Raw genomic sequence first — 15,049 nt, forward strand, 5'->3', positions numbered from 1 at the left:
TCTCAGAAGGAAAGAAAAACCTAGTCAGCATCGACTATCTGCGAAAATGCGTTTTCTCAGCTTGTTCACAACAGCCCTTGCACTGGCGACTGGTATTGCCGCCGCTCCTGTCGGCAGCAAGAACATTTTGGCTACTAGGGATGACTTGGAGCCCGAAACGCGCGGCGGCCAGGTGTACATCAGTGAGTTGGGCATCTTGTTCTGCTCGCTACCGATTGTCTGACGATGATAGAGCGAGATGAACTGGAGCCCGAGACTCGTGGTGGACAGGTCTACATCAGTATGTGACGGACGTCGTCGGGAACACACCTTGTCCTCTTTTTTAGCTGACTGACTACAGAGCGTGATGAGCTTGAGCCTGAAACCCGCGGTGGACAGGTGTATATCAGTAGGTGATATCGTATACCAGGGCTCTCTCTTGACCTCCTTGCTGAGTAGTAACAGAACGTGACGAGCTTGAACCCGAGACGCGCGGTGGCCAGGTCTATATCAGTAAGCATGATTGTTTGGAGTGCAGGGGCGGTATTAATGATTTTACAGAGCGCGATGATCTTGAACCCGAGACGCGTGGTGGCCAGGTCTATATTTGATCATCATGCTGGGCAAAAGTATTTCATGTCGTGAATAGGGGAGGTTGGAAACGTGGAGCGAGGTTGAAATGGGTTTTCGTCGCTCAAGGCAGGCCTGGTGTTTTTTGACCTGGAAATAGCACCAAGTACCTTGATCAAATAAGAGGGTTTTTTTTTGCATTTATTTCCATGACGCATTAATGTAGTAGGCACGCCCATGACTGTATTACCTATTTACATAGAATAGATATAGATACATACATACATGTAAACCATTATTTTCTTTTACCCCTAGATAGTCACACCAAGTATTTAGCTATCACGCGCGTCAGGTCAAGGGAAGTCTCTAATACCCTATCGTTTCATGCTTGTGACGACGCAAAACAAGCAGTAAATACTACTAAGCTCACATTGTTACTTTAAACAGGTTCTGACTTCCTCTATCATACCTAATCTCTATATATACTATACACACCTAGATTCCAAGCTGCAGCTGGTGACTAGCAATCTTGGTTATACAAAACATGCGGTGCCTGCGTTTGGACGTCATACCAATGTGTATCGTTTCTCAAAGCATCCAACAACAAATCTGCACAATGCTGCAAATGAGGGTACTCGACCTGTCTAGGTGTGTATTTTGTTCCGTCCCGAATAATCTGCCCTAGACTCAAAAACATGAAGACGCAGTGGGTGAGATGCTCCCTCCGCTCTCCGTATATCCGCACTTTATTGTCCATCGCCTTCAGCCATTCCTCCTCATTAGCCACCTGGCGTGTGTACGGATTGATGTAGAATTGCCATGGCCGTTCGGGCTCTGTGTTGAGGAACTCATCGTTGGCGTAGTGTGGACAATGCGCTGGGTACCACGCCCACATCAACTGGTCGAATTTGCACCCTAACGCCAGTGCTTCTGCTGTTGAGTTGCCGCAGGGATTGGTGGGCAAATTGCGGGTTGTTAGGTATTGGAAGAGTCCAAGCAAGCTTAACAGTATCACCCCGAAGAAGGTTATCGCGACGAAAAGGAGTATGTAGTGGCGTTTTGAGGGGTCGTCTTTATCTGAGTTTTCTTTTTCACCGGCGGCTTCGAGCCCGACCTTCTCATAGCCTCGTCTTTGTCCTAACCGGAGACAGTCGGGAGTATATTTTGCTATTTGAACCATGGTATCCTTTGATTTTTTTGGGTCGTGGAGGAGCGGATGCGTGCCGGTGTTGCTTCTTCCTCTCCGTCACGTTGAATATACACTTTTGGCGCTGCCGTATCACGTCAGCTCTACAATCTCGAGAGCTCCAGCAAGTATTATTATGCATTTTTGATGGTCAAGGTGTTCGATTTGACGAGACCTTCACTAAATTTGATCAAATAGTTGCTCTCAGTGCCGGCATAAGACGCGCATCATAGATACCCACGTAATTGTTGGCTCTTCAGCAGTCAGTATTACGTGGGAAAGGCGCCATCACCACCACCATAAACGCTTATGTATGTACCCCGCAACACTCTTATGCCACGCGGTGTCTTGGCAGATAGATTGAATCCTAAATTTTTAGCGAGGGCAATAGACCTTTCTATGGTTCCTATTTTGCGCCCTGCTACGGTCACGGTTAGCTGATATCGCGACCGTGCAATGGCATGGTCACTTTTTTCTCGAGATAGGGAGGAACCCCGGTCTGACTCCAAGGAGAGTCTGTTGGCTGAGTATCCTCGCGATAGCTGTCCTCAATGTGAAGCCTACAAGCGGCTTCGTCTCCTCGCTAATGTCTTCAAAACATTATCGGGTGTTTTAAGCATTTTGTGTATCGGCCTCGCGGTAGCATTCGCCAATTCAAGGAACCGGGTTTCAGTAGGATATTGGAACCCAACAGACCTGAGTTAGTCTCTGGGATACTACAGAAATATTAACTAATTAACAGCCCTCCGGTACTAACTGTTGTTAACCTAGAAACCGTTCAAAACGAGGTGCCGGCCGTTTCAAAACAGGTCCGGTTCTCAGCCGGCCTCAAATACAACGAGAGCCATGAGCTGGTTCGCACCAGCAGTTCGGGTTGCAAAGAATATGTCGGGGACCCATCGCCAGAGCTTGAGCGTGCGTGGGAAGAGCTAATGGGAGGTTTGTGATGTGTGCGGTACAGTGTAATTGACTTTTTTTTCCCTGACTATTCTCTAGCTGTCAACATCTTCATTACCGCTGCAGAGGAGCCTGGTCTGGGGGGAGGCCTATACATGGACCCTGCCACCAACCTGTACATGGCAGAGTATGTATGCCCTAGCTATCTCACGATCTGTTAAGGGAATGTATGTCGAGCTGACGAGGGAAATAGACCGACTGTATTTCATGATCTCCATTGTTTAGTAAGTAGCTACAGCAGGCAACGAATAACAGCGTTTAATTCATGAACGGACTATTGATATCTCCACAGAATATGATCCGCCAAAACCTGTACTATTACTGGGACTATTATCCACACAACAACCGATCCATCCTCAAGCCGCATCTGGGTAAGTCTTTCTATTCTAATTATATATGTTTGGTGGCGCAGCACACTGGCTAACCACCACCCCAGATCACTGTATTGACAGTATTCGGCAAAGTATAATGTGTACTGGTGACATGACCATGGCTCCGATCATCTGGGATTTCAACAAAGGTCGATTCATTCCCGATTTCGAGGTGCATCACACGTGCAGAGACTACGACGCTTTAAAAGAGTGGACGTTACTGCGGGACTCAGAGCATGAGGAGAGATGGAGAGACAGTGCGGCTCGGTTACATGCTATGGGGTATTGATACGTTTTTTCTTCAAATATTTCAAAAAATAAAACGTTCAAATACTATATATAATAATGATACCAGAGCAAATCACAGAAGTCAAGACGGCCCACCCCCTTGCCTTATATCGAGGTGGTTTGAGTATGAGAGCCTATAACTATCCTTCTTCAACAGTGCTGCATGCGTTATTTCAGAGTATCTCAAATATAATGCGCCGAGCGTATATAACTTTGGTATGGCAATATATGCTATAAATAAATGCGACTCGAAGTCCGTCGCCACTCTTACACCTCATCAGGCTTGGTTATGCATACCTATCTCTTGATGCGAAGCTAGATAATATAATATTATGAATAGAACAGGTCAGAATAGACTCCAGCCACTATAGACCCAGCTCGGGTGGGACATTGTCCTGCAAGAAAAATAAACTATTGTTATAACATAACGAAAAAACTCAAGAGGAGCGTGTTGAAGAGTTTCGTGTGGGAAGAGCATTGTTGGGAGCGTCGGTATATCGCTGTTCTGTAGCCCAGCCATTATATGCTTGAGACATCGCAGATGCCGTAGAATCGGCCGGTGCTCTATGACATAGGCAGTGATATCTGTTCCCATTTCAGGTTCATCCTAGTTTGCAATGTCAGTTTGGTGAGTTTGAAGTTGCCAGGTGCAGGCTTGCGTACAAGAGAGGTTACAGGTTGTATCTAGGTATATATAATGGGAAAGACTAAGCATTCAAAACTCTGAATAATCATCCACACCTTGTTCATGTTCTAAAAAGACCCATAGATAAGACCTGGTTTGGCCAAGCCAACCACTCTTCCCACCCTGCCCCCAAATACTGTCCAACCTCTGTAATAATAAACCTTCCCGAATCCCCAAACAGCCACGAGTCCCGAAAGCGATGTAACAAAGTCGCATAGTAAGCGAGGATAATCAACGCTTCGGGCCTCCTCTGTTGCAATAGATCGCTGAACTCCAATTTGACAAGGATCGGCCAAGCCACTGCGCCATTGATGCCCGCATGCTGGTTATCATCCCGGCTTGCCACATTGTAACACGATTGGAGGTACTGGATGGCCTGCCGATAGATAGCTGTGAGTTCGGTGCCCAACTTTGCCGACGAAATGAGGTTGAGAAGGTTCTCACAAACCGGCCCTAGATGCCCGTCCGATGTATAAAGGGCCTTTCCGATGTCGAAGGCGGGTTTGACGATAGAGTCGTTGAGCATGAACCATGCTTCTCCGACTATTGTCCGGACTCCGCGGTGCAGGTGAAAATAGTGCACAAATCTGGTGAGGAAATTGTCAAAGTTGTTTCCGCGGTAAATCATGGTATCGCAGAGCATGTGGACTCCGAGTACAGAGGAGAATAGGAAGAGTGGGATGCATGTTTCTTCCGTGACTTCGGCGTTAGTTTCTTTGAATATGGTAAGAGCGTGTGTTTGGAGTTGGGCAGCGTGGTAGTAGTAAAAGTCGCGTTTGTCTTGGTGAAGAGTGCTGAGATGTAGTGCACTGAAGGCGAGCATCGCGTTGACAAGGTACGGGACGGTAATCGAGTGAGAAACAATTTCTCCGAGCCATGATATGGACCTTGTAGGGTCGAATGTTGCCTGCGTTCTGGTATACAGATTGTGCAAGAGCTCGACATGGAGCATATTCACAGGTAGGTCACCGGAAGCCGCCCGCGGGCTTTCTGCTGCCGGGGAAGCAGATCCAATTGGCGTTGCTGAGAATGCCGGAGAAATCGATCTCGCAACCAGGAACTTAGAGCTGCTTAGGTATTGGCACTCGCGCTCGGAGGTAGTGCAGTTGGCACAGATGGGCCGCCTCTCATCGCACTGAGAAGCTCAGCAAATGTATGTAATTCGAAGATCGGATGGGAGAACCGTACATACCTTTACATGGCGCCGCTTACATTCGAAACAGCCGTTCCGCGACTTTTTGTGGTTTCTGCGCGGCATTCCTATTGCTTAGTGCAAATATTCTGCTTTTGTCGGCACACAAAGGCAGATAGGCAGCGATGGACTACTACTCTGTACCAGAAACCAAGTAGTTCGATGTTGGTGGAGCACGAAAAGTCCGCGTATGCACGGACCACATCTGTGGGATTGCCCCTTTCGGTTCCGAGCCCTAAACGCGTATACCTTCTCCTCTTAAGCGACGTACGGTCGTACTTAAGTATATAAGTATTACTTCAAAACCTGTCTACCTGCAATATTATTCGAATTTAGAAAACAAACATTGACCCCTTGAACTGTGAAATAGCTCTGCGACTATGGCAAAACTCGAACCTTACAAAGGCGACTACTACCTCTGGGCTTATATCCCCTCCTTGGCTGCATCGGTCATTTTCCTCATTCTCTTCTTCACGTGCACGGTTTTCCATACCTGGAAGGCATGGAAAACTGGAGCTAAATTCTGTATCCCCTTTTGCCTTGGTGGGCTATGTATGCTTTGCCTCTCCCCCGGAGACCCGTCCCACCACCTGTGCCTGCATTTCTAACCTACTATAGTCGAGATAATTGGCTACGGAGGCCGTACAGACTGCACCAATAACACCGCGCAACTAGGGCCATACATCATCCAAAGCACCTTCATCCTCCTCGGCCCTGTCCTCTATGCCGCCTCGGTGTACATGTTCCTCGCTCGCCTGATTCGTAGCGTGAACGCGGAAAAATATTCTCTTATCCGGATTGATTGGATGGCCAAGACATTTGTCACCAGCGACATCATATCTTTCATTGTTCAAGGAAGCGGCGCGGGAATGATGGCTATGAACGGAATGGCGAGTACAGCGAAGGGAATTGTCATTGGTGGATTGATGATTCAACTTATCATGTTTGGGTTCTTTATAGTCACTTCAATTGTATTCGAAAAGCGGATAAGGCAGGCTCCAACGGCCGATCAAGCGTCGTGGCAGAAGCACCTGTATCCGCTATACGCGGTGAGTGTATTGATTATGGTACGGTCAATCTTCCGTGTGATTGAGTATGCAACGGGGCAAAATGGCTATCTGCTGAGTCATGAGTGGCCGATGTATGTTTTTGACGCGGTGTTGATGTGGGCCGCGATGCTTATCTGGGGGTATTGGCATCCGGGAGCGTTAAGGGCGGAGAAGTCCGGGGTGAAGTTGTTGAGTATGAGGAGTTATTAGAGTAAGCCTTGACAGCTCCCACTAACCTCGGGGCTTTGTGCAGTTCGAGAGGGCAGACAGGGGTAAAGTGACAGCGTTGATTCATGTATGTATTGCTTGCATAGAACCCATTCAAGTTCTGCAAATAAAAAGATTTCGTCAAGAGACTGCTACAGTGATCATGTTTTTAGCTCAAGTATCCGAAATTTCCACAGACTCAATCTTGTAAACAACCCAATCTGCTTGAGGGACATCACGGGGTATTCTGAGTGCATGATTACATTTTCAATGCCCGAGAAATAATAAGATACCCCAGAACATTAGATCGTAATAAGATCAGTCAATGGTAAATGCTCTTCGGTCACACTTAAGGTTTCTTTGTCCAAGAGATCTGAGTTCCTCAGACACTCCAATTACCCTGACGCGAGTTTATCTAGATTAGCCCATGTCTGAGGTCACTTGCTGCTAAGAATGAAAGTCAACTGTTACACCCCGAATTCTACCATTTCTTATATTGTTTGTTACTAGCTCAGTCATTCACTCGAATAGCGCATGGCTGATCGATGTCTTATGTTTATTAAAGCCCTTGTCCTCCCAATGCTTCTGCTTCTGTATCACAAGTGAGGGAAGGAGCTAATCTGTTTGTTTTTCTTATTGCGTATTTGAGTCTTTCTTACTTAACTAACTAATCAGCCATGAAACTCTTAAATCAAGATTTAGGGAAGCTCCGAGCAAGGGCCGAGGAATCTAGGCCGCACAGCCTTGCGAAGTCTGAATCCTGTCGCAAAATATAGCGTTGTCAGAAAGGCGTCTGTAGATGCCCAATCCTCAGCAGCGCATTCTTTGGTGAAGCTCAAAATTAGCCCACCGGGATAATATTCAACTGTAGAGCACACACTTGGATGTTGGTCCCCCGGCCATTGAGAATTCAACTTGGTAGAGTCCAAGTCATTTGTCCCAAACGAGCCTTCCGCAAGGGCGGAGAAATTCTTGTACTCATCGTATAGAAAATGATAAACTAACTAACTCTTCCTGTTCCCCTGCAGTGTAATAATGTAGGGGTTGCTCAAAGAATCAACCCTCACACTTCTTGCCATAACGGGAATTGATTGATGGCGTTCCTGGTTCCCTCTCGAAGCGACGATATCAAGTTGTCAAAGTTGGTAGACGACTGATGTTCATAGACTATTAAGAAATTGGCCACGGGCACAGGTGCAAACATGTCAAGAGCAGAAAGCTCATACAGTTTCCTCTCTTCCATTATTGTCTTTATCTGTTCATTCACATTGTTATCGTCCATATTCAAAATTAAGGGAAGGCGAATGTAGATGAACGAGTTCTTAATTGATGCTCGTATAAAAGTAGATAATGAGTATATCCTTGAAAGTTCACAAAGGTCATAAATTAATTTGAAATCGAGTATTTAAATAGGCCAAAATGTGATGCCTGATGATTCATGAAAGACTCGAAGGTGTTGCTTCATTTCAAGGAGTCAGCGTCTGGTTCTTACGAGTCATGCTACCTTGTCAACCTTTCGATGTTATAGTCAATATATATTAATTGCAGCAATTAAAAGGATATCTTTGACTGCAACTAAGGTCATGTTGACGTAGCTTAGTATTATCACACGAGTTATGACCCATTTCCAGAAGCCAAGGGATTGGATCCGCATATATACGAACCATCCAGTACCACCTGAATCATCCAGACTATTAAAGCAACATAAATGTTAAGGGATATTATAACATCTAACCGCAAAAATCTACAAGCAAACGCAATGTTTTTAGGCCAGTAACTAGAAAGACACATAAATCCTCACTTGTGTACTACAAACCCACCCAATAGATGAGAATAGATGTAATCAATGACAGGCTTGACAATACATCCTGTATCAAATAAAAGTTAAAAAAAAATTGCTCAACCATGATAGTGATACGTGTCTAGCGCCGAAACACTTTGATTTGCTGTAGCCCGCTGTCATAGCCCTGACAGGGGTTTACATCTCGGCATTATCGCACTTTGGCTGATAAATCATCTTGCTTTTGGCTGACAGAAGGGTCTATATGTCTATGTACACGACAAGGCTCTCGGCCTTTATGTAAGACCGAGTTTGTTTGAGAGATGCATGCTTTTTTATCTGTGCACATTATTCTCTCAGTGTAAATGCCTAATCTGTGTAAAATTGTGATGAGCAATTGTTCAAATTGATGTTAGAAATTATCCAACTCAGAAATAAAATAGCAATTAATCTCAACTAACAGTCACTTTGGATGCTTTGCAAATCTTTATTTTGCATCTTTGACTAACTACCCTACTTGGTATACATTTAGATATTTTTCAAATAAAGATGCAACTTGGGATAAAATGCTCTATTCTTAATTGAATATAGACAGTAAGCCATGGGCAAATATATGGATATAGTCCGGATGATGCCTATGCAGGTAATACCTAGCAGATTCCAAGGTTCTGAGGCGAAGACGCCATCTTTTGACACTCCTTCTGCAGCACACGCTCGAGCAACATTGTTCACGAATTGAATGGAAACTGAACATGGACGTGCACTTATAATTTTGAGTCAATTTACCCATGATGCTATCGTATGCATTGTTTTTACGGAAAAGTTTGCTGCTTTATAGCACTCGTAAATTAATTTAGACACATAAATGCCTTTGTAAAAACGGAATAAATATATTGTCATTCAACTAACTACGTATGAGACAACAATTTCCAAGCAAGTTTCTGAATATGCTCATCAGTTGTTAACAATCTTCGTCAATACCTCCTCAAGGTCCTCCGTAGGCAATGACAGTAGCTCATTATCAGTAGGTTTGTAAAGTGCATAGTTACCACCATGTCCATCCACTGTGTTAATATAACGGATCAATAGCATCGCACCACTGAAGTCACCTTTGGACAACTTTTCGATGCCTGCTGTCTTTTGAGCCTCGGCATCCACATACTCGACGTCAAACTTTGAACCGGTAATTCTCTCTAATGCCTTTAAAACCTCGTTTTGTTTGATAGTAAAGGTGGAAGTGTAGATGTATCTGTTGGCTGTCTTTTCGGGCAGTAACAGGGAATTCTTGACTGCAAGGCCAATGGATGGCAAAGTCGTGGTGGACCAGGAGCCCTCTCCGTTTCCATAAATGACGGCTTTACGGATTGAAATATCAAATCCCATGAAACCCGCCATTGCCCTAATTAAGTCAGTAAGCAATGAAGTTCATAGTATTACCACCTAAGAGGGAAATGACAGCCTTATTTCCTGTGTGCTTGCCAGCTGAAAGAGAGAAAGGGGGCACATACAGCTCAAAAAAAGGGCCGGTCACAAATGCAGACCATGTCAGACCTTCCTTTTCTTTTCCGATTAAATAGTTGACCGTTGCCTTCTTCCCGCCAAAGTATTGTGGCAAAATTTGTACTGCTTTCTCGTTTGAGGTGTCACTTCCGAATTCAGAAGGCACAAATCTCTGAACACCAGCCTTGATAGCGATGTCGATAAGATGTTCCTGCTTCGTGGCGCTCGCAGTTGCAATGGTGGAAATAACAACATCTTGGCCTTTGAAGGCATCCAAAACTTCATCAGCAGGATACTCATCGCCAACGCGGTACACCTTCACAGTCTCGGGAAATGTTGAAAGTGAAGATTGACGACTTAGTACAGAGACGTTGAATCTTGTATCACTACTGAAGGCGGACAAGATAGAGGGCCCGAGGTGGCCACCGGCACCAACGATAATCACGTTTTTAAGAGCCATATCAGTGAATATCTTCTTCTGTTATTGAATCAGACATGAAGTAGTTGACCTAGAGGATATTGGGTAGTTCCTAGTAAGCTAGATGGTTCTCATGATCTCAAATAGAGAAGTTGCTATTTAAGTTCTTGCACAAGGTTAAACATTTGGCAAGCTTATAAAGACACAATTTTGACCCTTCGGCGTTCGGATTATTGGGGATTGTTGCTCAGGGTCGATGCTTTGAAATCAACAATTCATTTCAACCGGGCCTTGGTCTACATAATTGACACTAACCACGTTGCTTATGCGGCACGTCAGCGTACAAACGAAGCAGCGATACTTACCCGTATTTGCATATGACAGTGTATTGAGCTCGTAATTTGTTGATTTTCTGAAGTATTATACATGATAATCGATGGCTGGCAATCAAATATCAGAGATCTTGCGATAGGGCATTGGTGTTTGTATATGGCTTTTCTTATCTCGACGGGCATAACTAACTTATACCATAGTATGTTTAACTGTTGATTGGAGGGATGCTATAATTTCTTATAAGTTGAACTAGGACTTATTTTCTAGCTAAGGTAACACAGTTTAATAAGCAGGCAAATATGTTGGAGAAGACATGTATATACAAAGTAGCCACGAGAAATGATTAAGAGGAGCTAGTTGAAGTTATTGATAAGTAATATCAAGATGTTAAGATGCCCTTATTTCATATGATAATAAAGCAATCCACTTACGCCATCAACGCTACCGTGGTCATAGCAAGGACCAAAGAAACCTGAATGAACGAGGGGTTAAATGTGACGGCAATGGACGAGTTACTACCACTGCCATTACCCTGGGAAAATCCATCTCCACTGCTGCTTGATGAGCTGGAGCTGGATGACTCTGATGAGCCAGAATCAGAAGTGCTACTCGATGTAGCAGTACTTTGTGCGGCCGCCGTAGTCGCTCCTGCGGTCATGTTGGTTCCTGTATCTTCAAAGGAAGCCATGACCGTCGAGTTGTTCGTGATCTCTACAGTATTATTTGTAGCTGCATCATTGGTATAGATGTATGAGATGTTGCCTTGAATATTGGCACCGGACGGGGGATCGTAGCAAGTAATGTTCACTTCTTTGATAGTCGCGTAATCATATCCGACCTCTTGGATATCTGTTGAATTCCAATCGATTGCGCCACCAGCCCACGCGATGACACCAGCAGATTCATCCGAGGCACCTCCTGGCCATATAGAGAGCTCCACACGAGAAGGGGTTTGAGGGTACATGTATTGCATTGTTGTTGCGTTGTATGTAGTGCTCCGATTCAGTACACGTACAGGCTCATCGTCTAGTAGCCAGGTAAGTGAATCTGGCGTCCAGTCAAGAGCGTAGGTGTGGAAGTTTTCGAAGCTGTCGGACATTGAAGCGTTGACCTCCAATTCTCCTATAATCACGGGGAACCATAAGTATCAAGAGCATGGTAAAATAAAGACGGGAACGTGAGATGACGAGCCAAATTTCACATAAACGAGCGAGTGACAGATATGGCACTCACCGGTGACAATGCCCTGGAAGAAGTAGTTGGTTTGAGCCGTAGTTAGGTTGGAACCGATGAACTCTGTATCAATCTCATCTAAGACGTCGGACATCATAACAAAGGCAGTGACGACACCAGAGCCTCGGGATGTCTTCATAGTCACTGAAATCTTCCCGTACCAAACATAATGCGTAGATGACAACAGGGTACCGGTTGTGTTGGCAGCCATGGTCAAGAGCAAGTTGCCGTCAGCTACCAGTGGCGTTCCACTAACCCACCAATCATTGGCTGTGGCATTGCCAAGGTATTCCCAGTTCTTAATGATTTCATCGGTAGTCGTCCAGTTACTGAAGCTCTTGCTCTCGCAGACGGGTTGCGGGGCGCAGGAGTCGAGAGCATAAGATAAGATCGGATTGCAACCAAGCAAACACTCTTCACCGACTCCGCATTCTCCATATTCTTTGAGCCAGTTAGCCTCCTCAACTTAAAGAAAAGGTTGAATCTCGTGGCGAGACTCACCCGAACAGCACGGCGCTTCTTCGGGACAATGGGAATCCGCTGAACACGTTGTGGTTGCAGTCACCGCTGCAACAGTGACTGCCGCGGCGATGACTTGAATCAGACGAACCATGACTTGCTAGCTGAGCAATCACGAGCGCCGGGTATCTAACGAGTGCGTCGGAAACTCATGAAAAATGGAAAATAAAAGTCGTCCAAAGGTCGTATATACCGCTAGAGGTTAAAAAGAAGCCGTGCCATAGATTGTTCGAAACGAAAGAGGAACAAACAAATGGATAGCATAAAGCGAGCGTATGAAATCAGTAGTTGTTGTGTACGGACTACCACTCCGTAGGCAAACGTGGAAGGGAAGAAAATGAAGGCCCCTGGAAAATTTCAAGGCGCCACCAGCGCATATAATACGGGCTCAGCTCAGTACTACAACCCAGAATCTGAATCACATCCAGTCGTACGGCTAAAGTCTTAAGAGGCCGAATCTAGCACGAATTCGAATAGCAATACTACTATTGTTGGCCTATTGCAAGTACCTGTTGGTCTCCACAAAGCCTATAATGGTGCCCTAGTTTAGTATGTAACTCATAATCTATATCAAAACCAGTGCGCAGCCTACGTAGACGGTACTACGTACTACTACCACTCTCCAATTCTTAGACGCTTAGCGCGCCACCAGGCCAGAGAAAACGAGACAGGTGAATACTGACACAGCAGACCATTGCATGCCGTATGCTAGCAAGTAATTCAAACTGAGCAGCTAACAAATCCCCGGGGCGAAGAATGCATTCTGGAAACCTTTTAGTTGTATTGTCACTCTCTGGGTTGACGTCCCGATTGGGGATGGCTTATGTGCGGGTATACACACACTAACCAAATATGGCTAGACTAATCCGCTTACTAAGAGAAAACAGGCTCCTCTAACCATAACAAGCTAGCCTGATCCTTAGTAAGCGGTATATTGTTGACGACTGCTTAATTTAGTGGCTTCCTTTTTCAGATGGACCACGTCAGCTCTTTTGTAAAGAACGCAAACTATGCATCCGCTGTCTCCGCACGGAGATTCTGGATGGGAAAGATTAGTGTGAATGTCTCTTATTTCCTTGACGACGTTATAGTCAAGCTTTTCGGCGTTACATGGGACTTCGAGTTATGGGGCTGGGCTAAGAAATCTGATGAACCTGTGTTGAACTTGTATCGGGCTTAGATTCGCGAGGATTACAAGCCTCTAATGGACCGAGTACTCCGTAATACATTCGAATATGTATTGAGACTGCATGGATTTTGAATCATACTATTTGAAAAGGATGACTGAAACACCCATCCCCAAGGGGTAGTATGGCGAATCAGCCATGTCTTAAAAATAGCGCTTCATGAGGTATAATGCGTACAACTAGTATAAACTAGCAGAGTCAAATGCTACGCAATGCAGCCTTTCTAACATCAGACCCTGTGTTTGAGTATTAATGCATAATACCATAACGTCGTTCTTGCATAGGCTTGTTTATAGCACACTGAACAAGTCTCTTAAGCTCAAGAATAAACCCCTCGGCAAATTTAGTTTTTGCCGTATAACATGGCGGGTCATTGCACCACCGGCTTTCGGCAATGGGGTGAGAGATCTGAGCGATGAGATCCAGGTCGGCGTGATTACCGTCATTTAGAGGATGAGAAAGAACCTTAACAAAAAGGTTGATGGCGGCTTGAACAATGTAAGACAGACAGAATCTCAGAGCAAAAGGAGGATTGTAGCAGAACTGCATTTAAAATTATGCGCTTGGGGATTTTTGTCTCGATGAAATAATCGAAAACCCACAACAGATTAGAAGGTCCAAGCTCTAGACTATGTGTAACAAACGTCTGAAACAGAGATAGACAAACAGTGACTGATATTGCAAGACTTGAACTTGTATTTTGTGTGTCTTGATTTTCTGTCCAAGAGGTACAGCGACTACTGGACTGATGAATCATCAACATGCAATGGTGGTATTGTACGTGAAAAACCCGAGAGCCTCATGTCCGTAGCACCGGGTATATGCCCAGAAAATAGCTTAAATGAAAGGACGGTTCTCCGGAGGCATTGCATCTTTCCATTTCTCAAGTGCATGGTCCAAATTCCTCATTGCTCTGAGCAACTCGACATCAGGAAGATAAAGAGCCCCAGGTACGTAGAGTTCGCGATAGATACTGGATTGAATTCGGGCTAAAGCTAAATGAGCGTAGATATGTACATAGGACCCGGGATATGGATCACCATACATATGTAGTGGCTTATCGGGCCACGCCAGCGGTTCAGGAACGGAGACGAGATGAAGATCACATTGCGCATCATCAAGCCTACGAGCTAGGTTCGTGACCATGCTAAAGCCTTTATCGCATACATAAGTTATCCAGTCCTTGCGTGATAATGAAAAGATGAAGGATTTTTCCAAGCCCTGTCAGGTGATAAATTTGACCTGAAATGATATATTCATCGTGAAGCGGCCGAAAGAAGATGGTCCATGGCGAGGTAATCCCCTCCAACTCCCTGGGAGCACAGACACTTATAGAAGCTGTGCCAGTTCTGTGTCAAAGCCGGTAACAACTTCTAAACAATAAACTGTATGATGCATGACTCACAAATAACAAAATGGCTTGTAGGCTATCTAATGTGGTTGGCCCATTCAGAATATCTGGTAGGAGGCGATGGGCCTCTCGAGCATATTAAATACTATGACGTAGAGAGGTTCCGTCATCGTTTGGGACAACAGCTATCTGTGTTAGTGCCAGAAATGCACGCCCTAGCACTATTTGTACTCGGCGACGCTGT

The 15,049-nt window shown here is 45.1% G+C and overlaps 6 protein-coding genes across 6 annotated transcripts; 3 read left to right on the forward strand and 3 right to left on the reverse strand.

Annotated features, from left to right (window-relative positions):
- Nucleotides 1-46: 46 nt before the first annotated feature.
- Nucleotides 47-590, forward strand: UA08_07395 (hypothetical protein; the record flags this gene model as incomplete). The annotated part of the gene is made up of 5 exons (XM_020262680.1): nt 47-182; nt 233-280; nt 341-388; nt 445-492; nt 541-590. The coding sequence occupies 5 exons, from the start codon at nt 47-49 to the stop codon at nt 588-590; spliced, it is 330 nt and encodes a 109-aa protein (XP_020117181.1).
- A 1,601-nt stretch (nt 591-2,191) lies between these two features.
- UA08_07396 (hypothetical protein) lies at nt 2,192-3,352 on the forward strand (the record flags this gene model as incomplete). The annotated part of the gene is made up of 6 exons (XM_020262681.1): nt 2,192-2,435; nt 2,507-2,674; nt 2,732-2,819; nt 2,886-2,916; nt 2,985-3,063; nt 3,129-3,352. The coding sequence occupies 6 exons, from the start codon at nt 2,192-2,194 to the stop codon at nt 3,350-3,352; spliced, it is 834 nt and encodes a 277-aa protein (XP_020117180.1).
- Nucleotides 3,353-3,788: 436 nt separating this feature from the next.
- On the reverse strand, nt 3,789-5,294 carry UA08_07397 (hypothetical protein; the record flags this gene model as incomplete). The annotated part of the gene is made up of 3 exons (XM_020262682.1): nt 3,789-3,915; nt 4,198-5,171; nt 5,229-5,294. The coding sequence occupies 3 exons, from the start codon at nt 5,292-5,294 to the stop codon at nt 3,789-3,791; spliced, it is 1,167 nt and encodes a 388-aa protein (XP_020117177.1).
- A 314-nt stretch (nt 5,295-5,608) lies between these two features.
- Nucleotides 5,609-6,487, forward strand: UA08_07398 (hypothetical protein; the record flags this gene model as incomplete). Its single annotated transcript, XM_020262683.1, has 2 exons — nt 5,609-5,780; nt 5,847-6,487. 2 exons carry the CDS (start codon nt 5,609-5,611, stop codon nt 6,485-6,487), a joined length of 813 nt encoding a protein of 270 aa, XP_020117176.1.
- A 2,731-nt stretch (nt 6,488-9,218) lies between these two features.
- On the reverse strand, nt 9,219-10,224 carry UA08_07399 (hypothetical protein; the record flags this gene model as incomplete). Its single annotated transcript, XM_020262684.1, has 2 exons — nt 9,219-9,663; nt 9,773-10,224. 2 exons carry the CDS (start codon nt 10,222-10,224, stop codon nt 9,219-9,221), a joined length of 897 nt encoding a protein of 298 aa, XP_020117372.1.
- Nucleotides 10,225-10,778: 554 nt separating this feature from the next.
- Nucleotides 10,779-12,361, reverse strand: UA08_07400 (putative glycosidase crf2; the record flags this gene model as incomplete). Its single annotated transcript, XM_020262685.1, has 4 exons — nt 10,779-10,782; nt 10,947-11,637; nt 11,749-12,189; nt 12,250-12,361. The coding sequence occupies 4 exons, from the start codon at nt 12,359-12,361 to the stop codon at nt 10,779-10,781; spliced, it is 1,248 nt and encodes a 415-aa protein (XP_020117373.1).
- Nucleotides 12,362-15,049: the final 2,688 nt, after the last annotated feature.

This window comes from Talaromyces atroroseus (genome assembly GCF_001907595.1).
Source record: "Talaromyces atroroseus strain IBT 11181 chromosome Unknown scaffold_11, whole genome shotgun sequence".
In the NCBI taxonomy this organism is placed as follows: Eukaryota; Fungi; Ascomycota; class Eurotiomycetes; order Eurotiales; family Trichocomaceae; genus Talaromyces; species Talaromyces atroroseus.